This window comes from Mobula hypostoma, chromosome 25 (genome assembly GCF_963921235.1).
Source record: "Mobula hypostoma chromosome 25, sMobHyp1.1, whole genome shotgun sequence".
Classification (NCBI taxonomy): Eukaryota; Metazoa; Chordata; class Chondrichthyes; order Myliobatiformes; family Myliobatidae; genus Mobula; species Mobula hypostoma.
The window spans coordinates 21,169,565-21,194,118 of NC_086121.1; the positions used below are offsets into that span (position 1 = coordinate 21,169,565).

The window sequence follows — 24,554 nt, forward strand, 5'->3', positions numbered from 1 at the left end:
TGCAATTGAGCCATGAAGCCTTGCACTTGTTTCCCTGACAGAAGTCGGCATTGGTTATGATATTTGCATTCCAAACACTTCACCAGGAGGACTTCACCGTTGGAGTTAGCTTTCACTACTCACTCCTGGCTGATCACACCGTTCGAGAGGATTTTGTTCTTTCCAAAACCAGCACTAAAGTTGCCAAGAAGGATCTGCCCACTTCTCATTGGGACTCAAGCCAGGGATATTCAAGGACCTCTGATATTTCCTGGGCTCAGGTACAGTATATATGCGACTGAGTGTAAGGCGCTGATGGTAATTGTTATTCCTTTCTGCATCTTGTGGCACATCAGACAGCATTTTTTGCCATTTCGTTAGCATTTGTCTGTTTTACCCAGCAAGGATGGAAAGTGTGCAAGGAGCTGGCCGGATTTGAACTTGGGACCATTTGCCTCGAAGTTCAGTGCTGACCACTGACTGGCTAGTGCACCGAAGGTACAATGGTGCAAGCCAAAGGGCGATGAGACATTCGTCTATCCTGCTGGAAAAGTCACCAAGGCACAAAAATATTCATTCTCTGTTGTGGAATGAGACATGAAGACAGTGTGCTCTTCCAGTCTGCCGTTTCAGAAAGTATATCTGCCAGCTTCTTCATTCAGCTGGGCTTCTCCTGCCCATCTGGGAGACAAATCAATGCTAAAGCTCTATGTCAGTGTTGCAACATTCTGACATGATCCCATTGGAGACGTCAATGTGAACTATCTGTGTTGCACAGCAGTTATCATACGATCTTGGCCCAAGCCAGTCCAAGATGATTGGAGACCAATCTGTGCTGCAAGGATTTTGGATATGCAGACAAACTCTGCCACGAGCTCGTACACGCTTCCCCAACACAGACACAGGCACAAAATGCTGCCAGTCTCACTTTAACTCACAGTCAAATCCACAAATCTCTTACCACATTCTCCTTGCCATATCCTTTTCCCATTTGACCCTACCTTTCTCTCTCCCCCTCAGAGCCCCATTCTCCCTCCTCCTCTCCCCTTTTCCCTGAAACTCTCTCAGCTCATTTCCTATTCTCCTCCCCTCACCGTCTCCTCTCCCCCATTTCCCTTTCCTCCTACTCCTCACTCCTTTTTTTCTCCTTCCACACTCTCTTCCTGCATCTTCTCCTACAAATCCTTGTTCCTCTCCTCCATATTCTCCTATCCTCACTACCTTCTGGATTACTGGCCCACATCACTCTTCTCCTACCTACTCTCATATCCTTACTCTTTATTCTCCTCGCTCTCCCATTCTTTTCCACTCCGCTGTCATGCCATGATTCCTCCCTCCCTCTTTTCCTCATCCTCTTTTGCCACTCCCCACAGAAAACCTGTCTTCCTTCCCCCTTCTCATTCTCCTCCTCCTGCCTCTTCCCCAACTCTAATTCCACACTTTCTCCTCCCTCTGCCATTTCCCTTCTCTGCTCCAGCCTCTCTCTTCCTATCGACTCCTCTCCTCCCCTCACTCAAAAACCCCTCTTTTTTGCAACAACCACCTCCTCCACATTGTATCTCCTCACCTCACCTTCCTTTTCTCCCATCACTCACACCGAACCCCACAGTCCCTTCTTCTCTCTCCCTTACTGCTGCTTGTGCCACCCGGGGCGGGGGGGTAAAAGAACAGTAAGAGCCACATAACATCCCTACCAAACGTCACCAAAACGGCCAGTGAGGAAGAGTCTGTGGAAGTAGCGTTGGCCTCAGAACCCACAACAGTGAGAAGTAAACCTTCTCGACTCTGAGGGAACACCTAAGAAACATTCACAACTCGCTGGAGGAACTCAGCAGGCCAGGCAGCATCCGTGGAAAAGATCGGTCGATGTTTCGGGCCGGAACCCTTCGTCAGGACTGTAGGGGGAAGGGGCAGAGGCCGTATAAAGAAGGTGGGGGGGAGGGTGGGAAGGAGAAGGCTGGTAGGTTCCAGGGGAAAAACCAGTAAGGGGAAAGATAAAGGGGTGGGGGAGGGGAAGCAGGGAGGTGATAGGCAGGAAAAGTGAAGAAGGAATAGGGGAAAACACAATGGGTAGTAGAAGGAGGCAGAACCATGAGGGAGGTGTTAGGCAGCTGGGGGAGGGGGGCAGAGTGACATAGGGATAGAGGAAGGGAGGGGGAGGGAATTACTAGGTTGGAGAATTCAATGTTCATACCAAGGGGCTGGAGACTACCTAGACAGTATATGACGTGTTGCTCCTCCAACCTGAGTTTAGCCTCATCATGGCAGTAGAGGAGGCCATGTACGGACATATTTGAATGGGAGTGGGAAGCAGAGTTGAAGTGAGTGGCTCCTGTCTGTCGTAGCAGATGGAGCGGAGGTGCTTGACGAAGCCTAAGAAACATGTTATTAAACTCTGATTAGTTTGCAAGTTTTGTGGCTAGGTGGATGCTAAACAACCTAATTTGTTTTCATAGGGAGAAAATTCCTGTTAACTCCCTCCAAACACACACCCTGCTTGCATGACATCAATAACATTGGCAATAAGAGTCATTCATGTTTATGCTCTGGGCAGAGGATGCTTCTAATTTTCATTTTCAACTGACACCAGTAGTGGATGCATCCTTGCTTGTCACTAGGATATGTTACAACATGAATAACTCCAATGCAAAGTAAATTGTTCTCATAGTTAATAACTCATTGCTTGCCACGCACATTTGTTCTATATAGTCCCTTGCTGAACATGAAATTTCATAAGCTACTATTAAGTATGTAATCTCTTTCTGTAAAAAGGTCTACACACAAGAAAGGCTAAAATTATATCACCATGAATTCAACGGATGCCGCAGCGTGGTTGATATAGATGGACAAAATCAACAGGACCAAACATTCGGAGTACCATCAACAAGTGTCCTGACCAGATGTAGGTCTGGTGTGGGATTTGCAAGGCTCCTGACTGCACGACCCTGCGATGGATTGTGAGGCTGCTGAGAGAACCACTGGGGTCTCCCTGCCCCCCTCCACATCCAGGACATACACCAGGGTCACTGTGTTCACAGAGCTCTCAGCATTCTCAACGACCCCTCCTATCCGTCCCGCAATCTCTTCGACCCCCTATCGTCAGGCAGAGGGTACCGCAGTATAAGAACATGGACTGTCAGGTTGGGTAACAGCTTCTTCCCCCAGTCTGTGAGACTTCTGAACCCCTGCTGCCACCCAGTACACATTGTTTTTGACAGCGCCAGTAGCATTATACTGGTGTATATTTAACTACATGTCATATATGCACTTTATCTCAACCTGCACATCTACAGAATACCTTATATTAATTGTTAATATTATTATATTAATGTTATTTTATGTGCTGTATGTGATATATGAACTGTGTTTTGCAGCTCGGTTCCAGAAGAACATTGCTTCGTTTAGCTATAGACATGTGTGTGGTTGAACGGCAATAAACTTGAATTTGAAATAGTGTGGTTTGGGATGGAGTTGCACTGGGTCAGTTAAAATGGATAAGAATTGACTGAAAACTCAACAGTTTCTGTCCCTAGCTGGAATTACAGGATACTTACACTGAACAAAATCCTGGTATAACTGGTATTATGGGATAATTACACTGAACAAAATCCTGGTATAACTGGAATTATGGGGTACTTTGACTGAACAAAATCTTAGAATAACTGGAATTATGGGATAATTAGACTGAACAAAATCCTGATATAACTGGAATTATAGGGTACTTTGACTGAACGAAATCCTGGTATAACTGGGTTCTATCCCAAATTTCAACCACAGACAATACCCACCTTGCCCCCAAAACTTTTCATTAGTTCAATTTCAAGTTGGAGAAGTCAAAACAAAGTTCAAGAGGAATCTAGAGTGTTTCCAACTCGAAGAGGGTAAGATGGTGACACTGAGGTGGTGGGTGACCTTAGGTCATGGCTTAAAATCACTGAAGAAACTTTATGAATTTGATAATAAAAGGATAATCATCTTTAAAAAAAATAAATGTCAGCATAAAAGAATGAATCAGCCACACCAACACCCGGCCCAGCCTTTACCTTACATGGTTGACTCCTCTGGCCTACAAAACAGGGAGAGGCAGTAACTACTGGTCTACCCTTGTCCAAACATTTCCAGAGCATGAACTAGTCAAATTAAATTTTTGCTAAATGATTCATGGAGGATTTTTGAGTTGTTAACCACTTTTCCAGTCCTATGTTGCTAATTATTTAAACAAGGGTGAGTAGAGAAGATGGAGACCTTTTAACCCACAATTGCAAACTGATGTTCTGAGGTCTGGGCAGAGACAACAGTGACTTCAAACAGCGAACACAAACTGGGGAAGGCTGGAAGAACTCAGTTTTTGGTGCAATTGAGGATGAAGCTGGCACTTATCTTTTGCCTATGCTTCAGAGAACATGACAGAGACCAGGGTTGCTTTGGATGCATGAGCCAAGCGGCCAGCAAATTCCAGACCAATGTCCACTCAAGGACTTCTAAGAAACCCAAATCATGCAGACAAAATGGAAAAGTCAAGGCTTTTCAATTTTTGGGGGAAAATGATAAGAATTCTGCAAATACCCATTTAGCTCCTGATAATCTACCTTGTAAACAGTAATGTAGTATAGCAGGTACACAATCTCTCTACTGCCATTCAGATTCGTGTTCTTGATATTTCAATTGCAAATATGTGATCTCCAAAACTAATGATAACATTAAGTCTCTGTCATTTGATGAGTCTACGTTGTTGGAAAAAGATGCATAGAATACCTATTTAACCACTGTTGAAGTGGAACTCACAGTTTCATGAAAGGGGAATAGAAAGTGTCCCAAACACACAGTAGATTAGTCTTGCTGGGAAGTCAGCTCACATTACCATAAATCATAGCAGTCCATTTCCTACCTTATTCAGCTTTGGTTACAAAGTTGTCACAGGAAATTTCTCCCGTGTTTCAAATCTGGGACGGAATACCGTGCATGCTCATGATGCAGGATGTTTTCTTCCTGTCATGAGGCATCATGCAATATAACATCAACAACCCCACCCCATCCCACTGACCTTGGTCCCCTCCATCCCTCCAGCTGTCCCCTCAGTCCTGGTGGATTTGTACCTGCCATTGAGACAGAGGAGACAGGAATGTTATGTCTTCAATATGTTTCTGAGTGACAACAGCATTCTTGACTAGTTTTGTGAGATGGGACTGTTCCATGACTGTTGTCTTGTCACCAATGTCAGTGAGGAGAAGTTGTTACAAGATCGACTGAACTTGATGTGCAACTGTTTTTAACCTGACGTCTTATCTAGTGCAATAACCCATCTATTTTTACAACCATAACATGAATTGTTATGATGCCTCTAACATAAAGTGACATCCATGCCAGACCTTAACAGGACTACAGTCAAATAAAAAATTGATACAGTACCTAGGCACAGGGAGGGATATCAGGAGAGCAGATTTTAAGGAGCCTTGGAAAATGGGAGGGTTAGAAGAGGTTTACAGGGGACACTCCAAAGTTAAGGTTTAAGGTCCTTGACAGTACAGTGGCAGCCAGTGGTGAATCAATTAAAGGATTAGTGTGAGGTAAGAAATGAAGGATTGCAAAGATCTAAGAGACATGTATCCTTGAAAGATACACGATTTTAATACTGAGTGGGCTTTGAGGCCAGTTCAGAGATCAACCATATTGCTGTGGAGCTACAGTCACGCACAAAATCAGGCTATGTCAAGAAAAGAAGTTTTGTTCCCTACTGAATATTAATAAATCTATTGGAATGTACGTTTATTTAATTAACTGAATTCAGATTTATAACGTGCCATGGTGGGATTCACTCAAATGAGCCTGTATTGATTACTGTCTAGTGCTGTAATGTAACCACTATCAGTGCAACTTATGAACAGTCACCGCCAATTATTTCAACACCTTTTGTATATATGTGACCCTTTTTTTTTCTTGTGGCTGCCTCTGTACAGAAAATATAACATGTGTCGTTCTTCAGTCCACTGCAATTCATAGGATCATTAAATTGTACAGTATAGAAACAGTACCATTGGCCTACCAAGTTCACCTCAGCCAATAAGTACCTTACTTTATTAATCCCAGTCTACCTGCCCTATAGCCTTCTGTGCCTTGGAAAATCAAGTGCTCATCTCAACACATCTTAAATGTGTTGGGAGTACCCACTCAGCATGTGTGGTCCAGGTTCCAACCATCTTCTAGATGTTAAGTCATTTCCAAATCTCCAATCTATGCTTAAATCTATGCTCTCTGGTTACAGACAGATTGGCCAAGATCATCCAGACAGATTATCCAGCCTATCTATGCCCATGAATTTTGTCTGTGTCTGTAAGGTCTCCCCTCAGTCTTCTCCAATTCAAGAAAACAAAGCCAACTTTTCCACTCTCTCCTCACAGCTAAAATACTCCAATCCAGTGAACATCCTGGTGGGTCTCCATTGCACCTGCAATATTCTGGGAGTGTAAAAACATTGCATTGTCCTTCATATAGTTGCATCATAACTTCCTGTTCCTACATTCCAAAACCTGGCTCATGAAGGTAAGGATTCTGTATGCCTTCTTAAATACCTCATCCACTTGTGCTATTTCTTTCAGTAATCCTTGTACAGTATCTCAGTATGCATGTGCGTGTATCTCTGTAGTCTTACGCCAGTGGTAAGGAAGTACTGAAAAAATTTCTGAGGGACAGGAGAAATACATGCATTGGGAAATGTAGAGGGTAATCAAAGAGAGTCAATATGACTTTATTAGCCTCACCACTATCGAAAATACATGACTACACTCAAGTGGGTGCAGAAGAGTTTCATTGCCTGGGATGGAATGCTTCAGTTTTGACACTGGAAAGGCTAGGTTTGTTTTCTATGGAATGGAAGAAGCTGAGGGGTTATCTGATAGAGATGGTATAAGTGGTATAGACATTGTTACTTGGTAGGCAACCTTTCTCCATAGCAGAGATATGTAAAACCAGAGGTGATAGGAATGGGAGATTTAGAGGGAATCTGAGGGAAACAGTTTTTCACTCAGATGCTGTTTGTAATCTGGTACACAGTAGCTGAGCGGCTGGTGTAGCAGATACTCTCACACTGTTTAGAAGCCATCTCCATGAGCACTTGAATTGCCAATGCATGAACAGTTATAAAAATATATCACTTCACACTCCCATTTTCCCAAATTGCCATTGATCTGCCCATCTCATGAACTCAATATTCATTGAACGGTCCCCAGTAGTTAGATAGACTCTGGGATCCTTTTTGTCTTTTTTTAACATGCCCACAGTTCACAGCATTACAAGCAATATAACCTCAGAATTATCAAGGCATAGGGTGTTACTCCACAGGGTCAAGGTATAATCTAAACTGTCACGTTAATGCAGTGCTGAGGAAATGCCAGAGATTTGAATGCATAATCTCAGTGGATTCTTCAGTTCAGTACCAAGAGAGTTTTGGGTTGTCTGTAAGAGGAGATATTTTAGACACATCAGCCCTTACAAATAGTTGAAAATAATTCCACGACTTCAAAGAGGAGTGCATCAGTTGTTCCTATTAGCCTGAATAATATTTATCCTTCAACAAGCATTGCAATAACAGATTATCCAGTAACAACCCTCCCTCCAACAACACATCTCTACCTTTTCTTGATCTCCAATATACATTCCTATCCTCGCCCTCATTACACCATTTAGTAGCATTAACACCCTCAACCATTCTGGGAGAAGAGGTTGCAGTGGTGGAGGAGTTCAAATACTTGAGTGTTCATTTTGACAACAGACTTGACTGGAAAACCAAAACCAAGGCTGTTTACAAGAAGGGGATGAGCAGACTCTTCTTTCTAAGGAAGCTGAGATCCTTCAATGTGTGCAGCAGGATGTTGGAGATCTTTTACCAGTCTGTTGTAGTGAGTACAGTCTTCCTTGTGGCTTTATGTTGGGGAGCAGCACCAGTGCTGGTGATGCAAAAAGACTAAATAAACTCATCATACAGGCTGGATCCGTCCTTGGTTACAACCCAGACCCTTTTGAATCAGTGGTGGAGAGGTCACTAAACAAACTGTTGTCCATTATGGACAATCTGGCATATCCTCTCCATAACATACTGAATAAGCAGCGGAGCACCCTTTCCAACAGGCTCACTCAGCTCTGCTGTCACAAGGATTGTTACAGAAAATCTTTCCTATCAAATGCAATAAGCAAATACACCTGTTCACTCTGTGTGCCAGGAGAACACACCTCATAGTACAATAGTCTCTACTTTATTATTTTGTACATTATTATTGCACATTATTGCAAATTTCTAAATTATTGTGTATATTATTATTCTGTATTATTCATTAAATCTGCACACAGCAAAGTGTGTTTTTAAATGTTGCTGATGTAACAAAAGAATTTCCCACTCAGGATCAATAAAGTACTTATTATTATTATTATTATTAAATCCAGTTTTCCACCCTATAACCTATAACCCTTCTTAATAAAGGTAAAGGTGGGTACAAGGTCAACAAACTAGGAAAAGTATAGAGGATCAGAGTGAAGTTGGGAAAGGGGGAGAAGATCACAATGAATAAATGGTAAGGACATGGTGAGGGCGGAGAGAGATGACTGCGAGATGGGTGAGAGTAAAAACAGGTCAAGGATGGGATGAAAGAGGGTGGAGGATGAGGCAAGGTGGATAGCCCTGTGGTTTGGGAAAGGAAAGAGGGTAGAAGATGATAGTGAATAGGAATGTGTGAGAGGAGGAAGGAACGGGGGTGTGGCAGATGGTTAAGAAAGGAGTTAAGTGTTGATCTACGAGTCAGAAGAAGGCTTTTCCATTCATTTGAGTTCTCTCTTCTCCTCATTCTTCCTCCACTCTGAGCTTCTCACCAAAGTTACCCCCTCTGCCCTCTGTCTCTCCCCCATCATTTGCAACCCTTTTCTCACCTTCCCCTCCTTCTCAGCCTTTCTCACACAATTTTCCCCCATATTTTCTCTCTCCATTTCTGCCTTGACCCACCCGTCTCCCCCACCCAGCTCTTCTCTTACCCCCATCCATGCACGCCTTCTCTCATTCTGGCATTAACCCACCCCCTTCTCTCTATCCACTTCCACTTACCACCCCATTCTCCTTTTCCTATCCATTCAGCCCCCTCCCTTCCCTATTCACCCGCTCTCCCTTCCCCATACACTCACCCCCTTCGCTCTCCGCTATCCACTTACCCCCTACTCTCTCTCTCTCCTCATTCACTCACTCCCTTCCCTCCCATCTTCACCCCTTCTCTCTCTCCTCTTTCACTCACTCCCTTCTCTCTCCCCCTTGCCCAGAGACCACTAACAGGAAAAATGTAAAAAACAAATACAATTAAACAACGCAAACACCGACTCCTGAAGAAGGGCTTCAGCCCGAAACGTCAACTGTTCATTCTATCCCACAGATGCTGTCTAACCTGCTGAGTTCCTTCAGCATTTTGTTGTTCTGTGTGTGTGTGTTGCTTTGGATTTCCAGCATCTGCAGATTTTCTGGTGTTGATAACAATTTAGACTAAAATGTAAACCTGGGTTTGGAGCCTCGGCGTTCCTGACAGGATGCCAGCAGGCGCGCTAGCCTGCGGGAGGAGGAGCGGCAGGAAGATGCCGCCCACCCCTGCCCCGCCTCACGGACAGTGCGGAGTAGTCTTCCCGAAGCCGGACGCACCGTTACTTTGCTCCCGACGAACGGAGGAGCGCGTAGCTGAGCTTCAGAGCTGCGATTGTCTGAGAGCCGGGGCCCCCTCCGCGCAACGACGGCCTACCCGGGCTCATGGGCCGGTTGCCGTTGTCGCTTCACTGACTCCCGAGCATCGGCGTGAACATGAACCCGCCGGCGATGCCTCCGCTGCTGAGTTGCGGCCTGGTGGAGCCGAGCCCCGTCACCCTGGCTCTGCGGAATGACCTGGGCTCCAACATTAACCACCTCAAGACGCTCAACCTGCGCTTCCGCTGCTTCCTTGCCAAGGTCCATGAGCTGGAGCGGCGCAACAAGCTGCTGGAGAAGCAACTGCAGGCCGCCCAGGAGCCGCGGAGGACCCGGCTCGGCCGCACCCGGACTGTGGCTACACAGACTCGGCTGGACTATGGTACCGGCTTCACGTTGGGCTCGTGTTACAGTTACTCGGCCAGTGCCTACGGCTACACCCCCGGCCCGAGCTCCGGCTACACCCCCGGCCCGGGATCCGGCTACACCCCCGGCCCGGGATCCGGCTACACCCCCGGCCCGGGATCCGGCTACACCCCCGGCCCGAGCACCGGCTACACCCCCGGCACAGGCTCCAGCTACACCCCCGGCACAGGCTCCAGCTACACCCCCGGTCCGAGCTCCAGCTACACCCCCGGTCCGAGCTCCAGCTACACCGGTACCAGCGGCACCCCCAGTTCCAGTTACAGCCCCAGCTCAGGTTCGGGTTTTACAGCCGGTGCCCTCTCTCTGCCTCATCACCATTACCCGAGCCGTCTCCCTGGGACCATTTGGAGCTTCACGCACATCAGGAAGGTGGGAGGCGGCCTAGAGACGGTGCAGGGACCTGGGGTATCCTGGACCCACCCAGACGGAGTGGGTGTTCAGATCGACACCATCACCCCCGAATTGCGGGCCCTGTACAACGTGCTGGCGAAAGTGAAGAGGGAGCGGGACGAGTACAAGAAAAAGTGAGTGACCGCTTTCAATGCGGAGCTTGGTGCAATGTCGGGTAATAGGGAGCAGCCGGGAGACTGGTGAATAATCTGCCTCCTGTGCTCTGCTTATACTGGGCTGGGACACTATAATTTCTCTTGGTAAACCAGCAATATCAACGCCGTATAGCTTAGAAGCTAATGAAATGTTTTAATTTTTAAAAAGACGCATAGGAAACTGCAGAAAATAGGATTGATGGAATGATCAAGTGTTATTTAAACGGGAAAGGGAATGAGATCATGCCATATAGCGTACAAGGGATACGGGGAAAGAGGCTCCATATAGCAACCTCTGCCCCCTTATCCCTTAATACGCTATTGTCAGATTTGAATTTAACAACTGATTTAACATAAATAGCTACAATCTGAAAAGCTTTCCAATTTTTACATAATGGTTTCTGACTTCACTTGCAAAAGGCTCTTGATGTCTAGACATTCCTTTGAAGTCACCAACCCATCTGCTCTTAATATTTTGAAAACGTCAAATTAGCCTGAACACAAGATTCAGAATGTATTTTTCTGGCAACCTTATCTTTCAAAGCCAATGTGTCCTTTAACTGGTCAAGTTACTAGTTTGTAGTAGTTTGCAATGTTTAATTGGAGTTCAAATGGAAATATTTTGTATTTAGCAGAAAATAGTGCAGGAGCTCAGGGTAATTAGAGATCAGAATTTGGAGTTGCTTGTTTTCCTGTGAATACCTCCCATAGAGGTTGGTTAATCCACTTTGCTTGAATCAGTCATGACCAGTCTAGAGAAATTGTCTTTTTCTTGCGCTGTAGGTGAACTTGTTAAAAAATAGTTAATGTATTTTTAATATTCAGGGATTATAGAAACATAGAAAATAGGTGCAGGAGTAGGCCATTCGGCCCTTCGAGCCTGCACCGCCATTTATTATGATCATGGCTGATCCTCCAACTCGGAACCCCGCCCCAGCCTTCCCTCCATACCCCCTGACCCCCGTAGCCACAAGGGCCATATCTAACTCCCTCTTAAATATAGCCAATGAACTGGCCTCAACTGTTTCCTGTGGCAGAGAATTCCACAGATGCACCACTCTCTGTGTGAAGAAGTTTTTCCTAATCTCGGTCCTAAAAGGCTTCCCCTCTATCCTCAAACTGTGGCCCCTCGTTCTGGACTTTCCCAATATATGTAGAGTCATTGGATCTTTTGTAGATTTACCATGTGATCAGAACGTATAATGGGGAATTTTCTGAGTGCAAGGGAAGTTCATCACATTTTACATAAAATATTACAAGGTTCTGGTGAAATTTTTTAATGTTCTTGAACTTTTAATATAATGCTTAATGATGTCTTCATAATGAAATCCAGTAACAGTGCAAGTTGTCTTCCATCACTGATGCTGTTTAATATCCAAAACAGCAGGATGACCAACATTAGAAAGTGCATGCCAATCTGAAATTTGAGCTATGTTGGTTTGTAATATGTGACAGATAAGTGCCAAAACTGATGGGGCAGGGAAGTGAGGGTAGAAGGGGTGGTACTTGATATTTTTTCTCTGCAAATAATCCCGCAAGCTAAGTGATGGGCAACAGGGGAACATGCATATCTCAAGAAGGGTGCATTTGTTTTGACAGAGAAAGTTCACGAGGTTGATTCCTAAGCTAAGGAGGCTGACCAATGAAGAAAGATTGAGTATAGTCAACGTTCTTATTCTACTATAGAAGGAGAAGAGGTGATCAGATTGCAACAAGCAAGATGTTGAAAAGAGTTGACTACATGTATACTGAGATGTTTCCCTTGGTAAAACTGTCAAGAATTAGGAGGCATAGGTTCAGAATAAGAGCCAGCCAATTAAAATGGGTTTGTGGAGAGTCGTCTGCTCTCTGGCGTTCTCTATGCTTGGAGCTGTGCAGGGAGAGGCACCTAATATATTCAAGGCAGAGACTGTCTGACATTTATAATACAGGTCACCTCAAGGAGTTTAGGAAGGGAGCAGGAAAGTGTCAAGGTCAAGATTAGATCAAACATAATCATACTGAATGGCAGAGCAGGCTTGAGGGGCTGATATTCCTGCACAACCTTACAATTAAAGTTAACCTTGCCTCAGGAGAACTTCACACTTTCCCTCCAACCAACTGGAAGCATCTTGCCCACTAGCATTCCAAGTATGTTCCCTCGGTCCCTGTAGAAAGGAAATGCAGAAATTGCGGGGGCCGTAGCAGAGATATTTAAAACATCCTTAGCTACGGCTGAGGTGCTGGAGGATTAGGATTGCAAGATAGCCAATGTTCCATTTAAGAAAGTTTCTAAGAATAAGCCAGGAAATTACAGGCTAGCGAGCCTGACATCAGTCGTGGGAAAGCTATTGGAAGGCATTCTAAGGGACTGGATATACAAGTTTTGGATAGACGGGGACTGTTTAGGGATAGTCAGTATGGCTTTGTGTGTGGTGAGTCATGTCTAACCAATCATATAAAGTTTTTCAAGAAAGTTACCAGGAAAATTGATAAAGGTAAGGCAGTGGATATTTTCTACATGTACTTTAGCAAGACCTTTGACAAGGTCCCACATGGGAGGTTGGTCAAGAAGGTTCAGTCACTTGGCGTTCAAGATGAGGTAGTAAATTGGATTTGACATTGACTTCACAGAAGAAGCCAGAGAGTAGTTGTAGATGGTTACCTCTCTGAGTGGAGGCCTGTGACTAGTGGTGTGCTGCAGGGATCAGTGCTGGGTCCTTCGTTGTTTGTCATCTATATCAAGAATCTGGATTATAATATGGTAAACTAGATCAGCAGTTTTGCAGATGACACCAGGATTTGTGGCGTACTGGATAGTGAGGAAGACTTAAGCTTGCAGCGGGATGTGGACCTGCTAGAAAAATGGCAGATGGAATTTAATGCAGAGAAGTGTGAGGTGTTGCACTTTGTGAGAACCAACCAGGGTAGGTCTTCACAGTGAGCAGCAGGGCACTGAGGTGTGTGGTAGAACAGAGGGATCTGGGAATACAAGTCCATAATTCCTTGAAAGTGGCGTCACAGGTAGATAGGGTCATAAAGAAATCTTTTGGCAGAGTGACCTTCATAAATCAAGGTATTGAGTTCAGGAGTTGGGATGTAATGTTGAAGTCATATAAGATGGTGAGGCTTAATTTGGAGTATTGTTTTGGTCACCTACCTACAGGAAAGATGTCAATAAGATTGAAAGAGTGCAGAGAAACTTTACAAGGATGTTACTGGGATTTGAGAACCTGAGTTCTAGGGAAAAGTTGAATAAGTTTGGACTTTATTCCCTAGAATGTAGGAGAATGAGGGGAGATTTGATCGAGGTACAGTATACAAAATTATGAGGGGTATAGATAGAATACATGCAAGCAGGCTGGGTGAGACTACAATTATAAGTCGTGGGTTAAGGGTCAAAAGTGAAATGTTTAAGGGGAACATGAGGGGAATCTCTTCATACAGGGTGGTGGGAGTGTGGAGCGAACTGATTTTGTTTGATATTTACTCATCTGAATATAAATCAGCCATGATCAACTGGTGGAACAGACTTGATGGGCCAAATGGCCTAATTCTGTTCCTATGTCTTATGGTCTAATTTAGGATGGTAGATTCAAACTCACGTTTCTCACCCTCAAACTGAACTTGAAATTCTGTCATGCTATGAACATTCCTTCCTAATGAATAGCTTACTGTGGATCATTGAATAGTCCTCTATCTATATTTAATGATTAGCTTGATTTGTCACTTGTGCATCAAAACACAGGGTGAAATGCATCAGCCAGAACACTGAGGGTGCGCTGTGGGCAGCCGACAAGTGTCACCATGCCGCGAGCGCCAACATAGCATGCCCACAACTTGCCACCCATACATCTTTGGAGTGTGGCTGGAAACCAGAGCATCCAGAGGAAATCCACGTGGTCATGAGGAGAACTTACAAGCTCTTTACGGAAGGGAAATGAACCACTATCCTACCATGCTGTTCTTCTTGTTGATGATAAACAATATCAGACAGGGCGTGATATACTCCCTTGGTTCTTCAACATACTCCTCTGGGTTCTAGCTTTTTAGCTATCGCTCTTCTTTTCAGCTGACAGTTTTGTATTGGTCACTTTAAACAGAAGAGCAGATTTTGATGCTGAGGGTACAAAGTGGCATTGTCACTTTGTATTAGCAAGCCTTATCGTCACTCCTTTCATGAAAACCACATCTACTTCTGTAGTTCTCTAGTCATCATTGCTCATCTTTTAAGGTGGTGATCTGCTCTCAGAACACTTTGCATTTGCCAGGATTAAAAAGTTCATTCTTTTTAAACTGTTCACTTTAGACCTCAAGGCAAAGTGTACTTTAAACTGCTCTTTCACTTTTATCTAGGATTTTCATTGAGCCAGCAAATGATGTATATTATGCCTGGCCTGTAATTCTTTCTCTGAAGGTTTTCTCTTCAGTTCTTTTATTTTATTCTTTGCTGAACAAATTACACATGTCAATGTTGTGTTGGACCAAGCTTAAAGTTCTCATCAACCTTTGGTTATTTGAGCTGAAAATTCTTTTGAACTGAGAGTTTATTTACAAAGGAGTGCCTTTGTAGTAGGGCTTTTCAGAACCAGAGGAATGCAGTGCTGTTTTTCTGTCCTGAATACTAATATAGTGTTAGATTGGGGAGTCTCTGTATTATCAGTAGGTATTTTTCATTTCCATGTTTCAATTGAACTTGCTGATGAACTCTGACTCCCAATCGCCCTAAGTGAGAGTGTATTTTATTAAATCCAGGCAAATTTGTGCTAAGCTTGGGGAGTGAACAGGAAAAAAAACTCCTTAATTTATTTTAGTTTCCTCTTTTCCTCTTTAGAACACCTAACTTGCTTTTTCACTAACAGTTATTTACTTAAAAGAACAAGCAAATTGCATAATACCACATTCAAGGCATGCATAACAATATTTAAATACTAACTTCTTTAACTTACACAGTAAGCATTCTTTTCTTGGACTGGGCATATTGTGTGTTTAATATATTTATTTACATGTCTTTACTCATTCTAAGATGTAACAATAACCTTGCTTTTAGATTTAACAGTAATGCATCTTACACTTCAGCCAAATACAGTTTACATCTATGAATCTGGCTAGTGGCAGAAATGTTTTAGGTAACCATTAGTAAGAAAGGGTTGTCTTTAGAATGAAAATAATAGCACACCATCTTGGTTATGGTTAAATTAGGTTACATCGATTCTGGATGACAATTGGATAGTAATATCTTCATAATGAAAGTCATCTACCCAACTTTATTCTGGTGTTAAGCAAAGGTTTTTAAAACGCTACTACCCATGATTATCTCACAACTTACCAGATAATTAAGTTACTATATCCCTGTTAATGTGAACTATACAAGTTGGGGATAATAGATAAATGAATAAATGTGACCAAATATAATGAATGTGAAGCATTACAGGTTTGATCAAATGGATGACCCTAGTAACTAGTGAATATTGCAATAGGATAAACTCAAGCAGATGACATCAGGCTAGAGAATGTGAAATGAAAAATTATCTGTCAGGGAAGAATGGATCACATTTTAGGGAGCCTCATGCCTGCAACCCTTTTAAATTTGCACAGCATTTTAAGGATTCATGTTGTTTCACCTGATAGTACATTTTCATTTATGTACTCGGAATCTGGAAAAAAAAACTTAATACTGTTGCATAAGATTCACAGTGTGACCACTTTATAATGCATGTAAAAGCATAGTGATCTGGAATTTTTTCCTTGAAAATAAGTAGATATTGGAATAATTAGACCTATTATGATAAACTCAAATAAGAAATTGCAATGTTGTTAAAGAGTAAGAATTGAAAGCAGATAAATAGAATAGTAGATGGTTTGACTGAAGAGCTAAGTAGCTTCTTCTTGATCACCATGAGACACAGGAGCAGAATTAGATCATTTGGCCCATCTAGCTTGCTGTGCCATTCCATCATGGCTGATTTATTATCCCTCTCAACCCTGCCTTCTCCCCATAACCTTTGATAGCCTTGCTAAACAAGAACCTATCAACCTTCATTTTAAATATACCCAATGACTTGGTCTCCACGGCCATCTACAGCACTGAATTTCATATATTCACTGCCCTCTGGGTAAAGAAATTCATCCTAGTTTCTGTTCTAAAGGGACATCCTCTATTCTAAGACTCTGGACCCTCTCAAATGCCAGCACATCCTTTCACAGAAAGCCTCAATATTATTTGTTGTTTTTTTTTCCTGTTATTCTGTTACATTACTAATTCTTTGTACATGTCGTAACATACCTTATCTCAAGACTCCTCTGACTAAATCCATCAAAGATGATGACTGTAAGAAAAGTTTCTTCCTTTTACATTGGGTAACTGGGTGGGACTGAAACCCAACATGAGTAATGTATCCTTTATTGAATTTCTTTCTTCTTAGTTTACTCTGATATATTTAATTCACAAAAATCAGCAGCAAATGTATGGCAAGGGAGAGCTGGACCGGGGAGAACACATATTAACGGTTCTTTTAAAAAAAACTCAATCTTTACTTTGTGCAAATAAACCTTTTTCTTGTACGGTGCTGTTAAATGAAGGGCATCTGTTTTGGTCATATTTTCTCTGCTTACTTGAGCTGATTAGGTGGTTTTGTACACTGAAAGCATGGAAAAAGACCATTGTTGTGAAGTTATCTTCATAAGGTTTTGAAGTAAGCCATGAGAAATTGTGCTGTAGTGAACGGTTAGTATCTGTTCTGTTTCTGTGCAATAGAGTTTTGTGTCTTGAGTTTGGGAGATTTGACCAGAGTCAAGATGGCTTTAAAATTATAATCCCGAAAGAGAATATTCTAATGTAGTCAACCATCTGGAAGAATCTCAAAAAGGTTCTTGAAGGATGAATGGGGAGGAGTGGTTGGTGGAGGCAGCTAATTTGGAGGGGTATTAGAATATATCAGCCAATCTATAGCTAATCTCACAAATTGTATATATGGAGATTATAAGTAGGAAGAAACTACAAAATGATCAATTTATGTGGATTGTTGAGGAACAAGTATTAATATTTATTAAATTATTGCATCTTAAATCTTCAAACAGTGAAGAATATTTTAAGTTACTGATTATAGATCCGAAGGAAAATGCAGCACTCATCGAGTACTAACGATTGTACAAATGCTCTAAGATTAGTAAACAGTTGAGCTGTTTCTGATAAAATGTCAGAACAGACACCTTGGGTAATCTTATGGGGACTTTTATCTTAACTCTAAAGGAGAGTGAAAGATTTAACTGAACAGAAGAGTATTTGATTTCAAAATGTGACTTGTATTCAGGGCTGTCACTTTGCAGTTCTTGTGTGTTGAGTAGATGTATTATTGAAATCCATCTTGTGTTCTCTTGTTTGTCAGACAGAACTGCTGATGTATATGTGGTCTTAATTGGGACCTGCTTTCAGTGTGGCATTGATACTTGTGTTGCTATCTCTCACTGAAAGTTCAAAATTGTAGTACAGATTAAATTGAGATTGTAACAAAACAGACAGAATGGTTTACCCTGAAACTTACTTTTTGTGGTAGTAACTAATCTGCATTTTCTGCCTTTTTTTCTGTCTGTTACACCAAATGAGTAGCTGAATCTTTACCAAGAAATGCTTTTGATATTTTCCCCCAGAACCATCTATTTCTTAGCTGCTCAGTCCATTTTGCATGCATAGTATTTTTAAAATGAGTGGAATGGCATAAATATTTCATTTCAAATATTTTCTGCTAGAGTGTTTCTCAGAATTATTTATGGAAAAACAGGACCATAATTAAAATCCCGTTGTCATTTTATTTTAGACACTTTCTAGAAACAATCAACTTGTTTTCTTTCTACTTGTTCAACTTGTGGCTTTGTTTAATGCAAGTATTTTAAAGCCGATGAACATATGACCCTGTCCAGAACAGCTTCACAAATGTAGTGTTTTTATCAATCAACCTAATTTGATTTTGTTGCTTTCCAAGAAAAGCAAATGGGTTGAACTTCAAAAAAAAATTCTCACACTGTTAACATTATTTGTGCTTACTCAGCAGTAACAGAGAAAATGAACAGAGATGGACATACTCGCATTCAACACTTAAGTTTAATATTTATGAAAATCTCATTGTAAGGGGCACCATCTAGGTCACTTTGTGAATGTGGTGCATGTAGACTGAAGATTTTCCACCTCAAGAAACTTTCAAAGGGTGTGTACTTTTACATTGATATCAAGCTAAAGTAAAAACCAGATTAGAGGGAAGGAATCTGGGATTAAAGGTAGTTTCTTGAAAGGTTAATAATGTGTTGCAGTGCACCACAAAATCAAATTTGTCCGTTTGATAGTTATTTCAGACCAACCAGCATCATTACCATGGGGCAGAATTAAATGCCCCTTTTTCCCTATAATTCGTAAATCTCTGAACTAAAATTTCCTATCAAGATAGCTATATCCACAGTAAAATTTTTGTTTTGACTGTGTGCATTTAGCCAAGCGTGTATAATAGCAGATGTTTGAAATATGATTTTTATCTGTCTTGCGCTGATACCACAAAAAATGGAAGAAATAAAGTGTAGATATCATTGAAGATAATCTTTTAAAATTGCCTTACAAAATTCCAGTAAAGCATCAGGAAGTTGATGTTTCCTTCTGCAGTTAAAATTCTGGATTTTGTATTCTATCCCCCACTTTGAATAAATTTTAATTGCAGGAAATTTGCGTGAAGAGCCCTTATAACTTACCACGCCCATGAGGATTAGCCAAGACATTCTGTCATGCAAAGACTCAACAGATAGGTGTAACGTTAGTCAAAACATGTGAACAAATTTCTTTGATCTTTAATCCTGGCATTGTCCAGGTTTCTCAGCACACATAAGAAGCTGCTCCATCGTGAAATTCCCCACTCCAAATATTGGATCCTACATAGTGTGTTCATTTGAATATCAATAACAAAAATGGCCAGGGACAATTATTACATAAGTAGTAAATAAGATAAAGATCAGAAAAATTTGTGATTCCTGGAATATCTTGTGGTAAATCTGGAATTTAATTCATATATCACTTTGTCAGACTGGAAAAGAAAAACAACAGAGGCACTGAATCACATTTTCTGTTCCTCGAATGCAGAAAGACTGCAAGAAGGTTTCTAATGTTTTGTCATATATCAAGAAAGGAGGGAATATGGACTAGGAAAGTATCTGCTAACCAGCTAACACTGATGGCGGGAAACTTATAGGACATCATTATCAACAACAAAATAGCCTTACCTTTCCAAATTAATGCATTATTTGTTCAAGGGAAATAACGTCAGGCTATTGTGATTGAATTTTTTGAGGTGATAGGAAATATTGATCAATGCAGTATAGAATATACTGTATATGTAAGCTAAAGCGTTCAGTGTAGTTGCTAGTGTAAAAATGGTGACATGGATATGACACCATAGAATGCAAGTTGTGGAAGACTGGCGTTTCTCTGAGTGGTAGCTTGTGGAGTTCAAAGTTTGCATGCAGTCTTTTTTTTAAAACTGATACAGAATCAAGAACATAGAGCTGCACTTTAAAGTTTACAGATTAGTTGAAAATATGTATTGATGAAGATGATATAATCTTCGGGATGGAGTGGAGGAAGAAGCGTATATAGAATTTAGTGTAGAAAAAGTATTCATTTGGGAAGATTGAAAGGAAAGAAAGGGCTTCAAAATAACATGATTTTAACTTGTAGATAAATAGGCATTTTGATATCCACATACATTTTGTCAAAGGTGGCACGAAGTTGAAAATGTGATTATAAAAAGCATAGGCTGCTTGGGTTTGTAAATACGGTACTAGCATGTAACAGTAAGATCATTGTGCTGCCAGTGTATAAGTCACCAGTTAAGATTGCTAACTGGAATTCTGCAGATAGTTCTTGGAACCATGGCTGAACAAAGATGCAAGGGACTTGGAAATGTTATATAAGAAGTTTATCATTGTGAGGGGAATTCAGCAAAGTTAGAGCTCTTCTGCTTGGAAAAGAACAAGTTAATGGAGATTTTGAAGGGGATTTTAGTAAAACAAGAACTATTTTCTTGGGCAACTCTAACCTCTACTTATCATTAGTTATATTTTAAAATCATTACCAAAATTGAGTGGTGATAAGGAGGATTTATTAAGATCTAGAATGAAGAGAAGTGGGTAATTGATAAACATCCTAAGCAGCAGCTTAATCGAAATACTAGCATCAGCATGGCAATCTGATTGGGTATTTCCTAAACAATATGGGTCTACATTTCAGTAATTTATTTATGCATCATAAATCAGTAGCTAAATGTTATAGATTGTACAGCAATCTTCCTGCTTGCCTTATATCACACCTTCATTAGAATCAATATCATAAACCATTAATTTGCTACACATTTTGTCTTAAAGCATAAGAACTCGGGAAACAAAGCTGTTAGTAAAATGTATGCTGTATATAAAATATGGTACTTGCATCCACAGCCTTTTGTGAGGGTTCAGATTTGCAGCTTGTATAGCAAGTAATAGCTATATTCATGCAGTATTTACTGAATAGTATTTATATTTGTGGCCTCAAGAGCTTTCTCCAGCAGCAGTATTATATATGCACACTTATGTTCTTAAATTAGATACAGTGGTATGCAAAAGTTTGGGCACCCCGGTTAAAATTTCTGTTACTGTGAATAGCTAAGCGAGTAAAAGATGAACTGATTTCCGAAAGACATAAAGTTAAAGATGACACATTTCTTTAATATTTTAAGCAAGATTACTTGTTTATTTCCATCTTTTACAGTTTCAAAATAACAAAAAAGGAAAAGGGCCCGAAGCAAAAGTTTGGGCACCCTGCATGGCAGTACTTAGTAACACCCCCTTTGGCAAGTATCACAGCTTGTAAATGCTTTCTGTAGAAAGCTAAGAGTCTTTCAATTCTTGTTTGGGGGATTTTCACCCATTCTTCCTTGCAAAGGTTTCTAGTTCTGTGAGATTCTTGTGCCGTCTTGCGTGCAGTGCTCTTTTGAGGTCTATCCACAGATTCTCGATGATGTTTAGGTCAGGGGACCATGAGGACCATGGCAAAACCTTCAGCTTGCGCCTCTTGAGGTAGTCCACTGTGGATTTTGAGGTGTGTTTAGGATCATTATCCTGTTGTAGAAGCCATCCTCTTTTCATCTTTGGCTTTTTTACTGATGGTGTGATGTTTGCTTCCAGAATTTGCTGGTATTTAATTGAATTCATTCTTCCCTCTACCAGTAAATGTTCCTCGTGCCACTGGCTGCAACACAAGCCCAAAGTATGATTGATCCACCCCCGTGCTTAACAGTTGGAGAGGTGTTCTTGAAATTCTGCACCCTTTTTTCTCCAAACATACCTTTGCTCATTGCAGCCAAAAAGTTCTATTCAAAAGGTTCAAAGGAACATCTAAACAAGCCTGATGCATTTTGGAAACAAGTCTGATGAAGTTAAAACTTGCCTTGTTAAAGTCCAGAATGTCAATTTTTCACTCCCAAGTTCGAGGGCATAAGGAGATATAAACACAATGAACTGAAGTGCTGTTTGCTCAGCCACAAATCATCTGCTACTTCAATATCAGCAGAGTTCTGATATTCCAGCCAGCATTTATCAACCAATAGCAGTAAATGCAAATTGTTTGATTACATATCATATCGCAGTGTGTTGACCCTTCCTGAAGGCAAATTGGCTGCCATGTTTCAACATTAAACGTATCTTAAAAGTGCGTAATTGGCTGCAATTTTATTTGATATACTTGATGATGAGAGGGATTAAGTTACAAGTTTCTGTTTTTGTTGGCAGTCTGATTAAAATTTTGGCTCACTTACATTAGCAGGTGTGAAGTAATACTGAAGCTGGGAAATAATGAAGGCACCAGGTATTTCTCAATGTAGGCATTTCCTACACAGTACCAGTAGCGCAATATCTTGGACTTCAAGTGTGCTCGAGTTTCTTTTCAATTGATAGACACAGAAACGTCAAAGCAATCTGGATTCATAGATTAAAAACTGGATTGAATTAAACTGCATTATTGTTTATTATTTGCTTTTGAAAAAAATGGTAGGATAGATAAACATTTTTATTTGTGTTGTCATTGAAATTTTTCACTGTAGAAATGGGATAATCTGCAGAGGACTCTATGTGCATGCATTATAAAGTTTGAGTTGTCACAATCAGACGAGTCTGTCCAAACAGCCTTGCTGTCACTATTTACGTCTTGTATATTGGTCTTGACAACAATTAATTGATCTAAATTTAACTAATTTGTAAAAAGAAGCTTGCACACATCAATTAATTTAAAAGTTGGCTGAGAAAGCTTTGCTGATGGTTATTCTGTAAATGTTCGTGGGGGGGTGGGTAATGAGCACAACTCGTGAGGTGCAGTGGAAAATCCAAAGTCAAAATAGAATGTTTCATTCAAGCATTGAATCAATTATTGAACAAGACAATTGAAGACCTCACCAAGAATTATATAAATATGTCCATAATCACATACAGTATACAGTATACAATTTGTATGTCTTCCAACAGGACTAGTTAAGTGCAACAGTATATTTTAAGAGGAATGCATTGGGGGTTGCTAAAGTGAGAAGGCTTTAGGTTACCATTTTGAATGGTGTTCTAAGATTAGCTATGATTTTTGTGATCCGTGACAGAAGTAAAGGCAAAGACAACTTTAAAGCAGTGATTTTAAATTGTGTTACCTTGCTATTTCTATGTCTGGAGTGCAGTTTTGATATCTCCGTGCTGAAAGGGACAGCAATTGTAGAATAGCTGCTAGATTTTTCAGTGATTTCAGGAGTGGCTAGATATATGATACTTTCTTCCTTTATCGAGAGGCTGATATCAATGAACACATTGAAGTCCATAGGCTTTGGGAATGTGAATATGTTTCACTGTTGTGTAAAGAGATATTCAAAAAATAAAAGGTTTTTGTTCCAGATAGAGTATGTTAAGATAACTATTAATGAAATTGAACATTATAAGGTTTGTTTATTTTTACTGGTTCACATTTTTTATATAATGTGTGATTTTGTTTTTACTTCAAAAGACATCTAGTTCCTACCAGGCTTCAGGCATAATAGGTTTAGAGATGGACCAGAGTAATCTTCTGGGAATTGGTGAGAGTCCGGAGGGACCAGTGGGCTAATGCATGAAAATTGTTGCCATGTTATAGTTATTTTGGGAATAAGTAGCATCTTAATTAAGTCACCAAGGCATACCTCTTTAATCAAAAGATCAAGCATGTCAGCTTTTTATTTTAAACAGCTATCAGTTGTTTCATATCTCTGATGTTTCCCCATAGCACTTGGTATATAATGGATTTTGTTTTGGAAATTGTGATTGAATCTGACTTTACTGCATCTCCGGCAGCAACTGCAGATCACCCATTTAATGTTTCTCATAAACTGACGCTATCAAGTCTTTTCATAAAGTATGCATACTCTCTCAACCTTTGGCATTCTTACTAAGGTAGATGGGCCTATCGTCTCAGGTGTGGAAGAATAAGAAGTAATCTGTTTGAAATATAAAACTTTTAAGGGCCCTAGCAAGTTGTATTTGTGTCCTTTCACACCAGCTCTTGCCAGATTAGGTAAAATTCTTCCTGCCAGCATTAGCAAATCTCCCTATGTTGACATGTATCTCACTCTTGTTCAGATGCCAACTGTCAGTCTTGTTCAGGACTCTCCTGCCTCCGGAAGTGGAATATTCAGTTTTCTTTTTTAAGCCATTTCTTCACCATACACCATAAGCTCACCTGATAACAATTGGTGTTAGCAGTAGTTCAGGGATTACATCTTTGAGAAGCTGTTCTTTAGTTTTCAATTTAGTGCCTAAAACCATGTAAACGCATATTCATTGCTTTTGTCATTGGTTTGGTTATGGATAATGACTTCTGGGTGACCCATGCCTTGCAG

At 41.0% G+C, this 24,554-nt stretch overlaps 1 protein-coding gene and 1 long non-coding RNA gene across 3 annotated transcripts in view; one reads left to right on the forward strand and one right to left on the reverse strand.

Moving 5' to 3' along the window:
• The window catches only part of LOC134337704 (uncharacterized), a 64,864-nt gene that overhangs the window by 29,329 nt on the left and 10,981 nt on the right, over positions 1–24,554 (reverse strand). The gene's annotated exons all lie outside the window — the stretch shown is intronic.
• The window catches only part of iffo2b (intermediate filament family orphan 2b), a 34,550-nt gene continuing 19,605 nt past the window's right edge, over positions 9,610–24,554 (forward strand). For both annotated transcript variants that reach the window (XM_063032899.1, XM_063032900.1), the window contains exon 1: positions 9,610–10,635. In XM_063032899.1, coding sequence (XP_062888969.1) covers positions 9,803–10,635 — 833 coding nt within the window. In that variant the 5' untranslated portion in view covers positions 9,610–9,802. The remainder of the gene's footprint in view (positions 10,636–24,554) is intronic.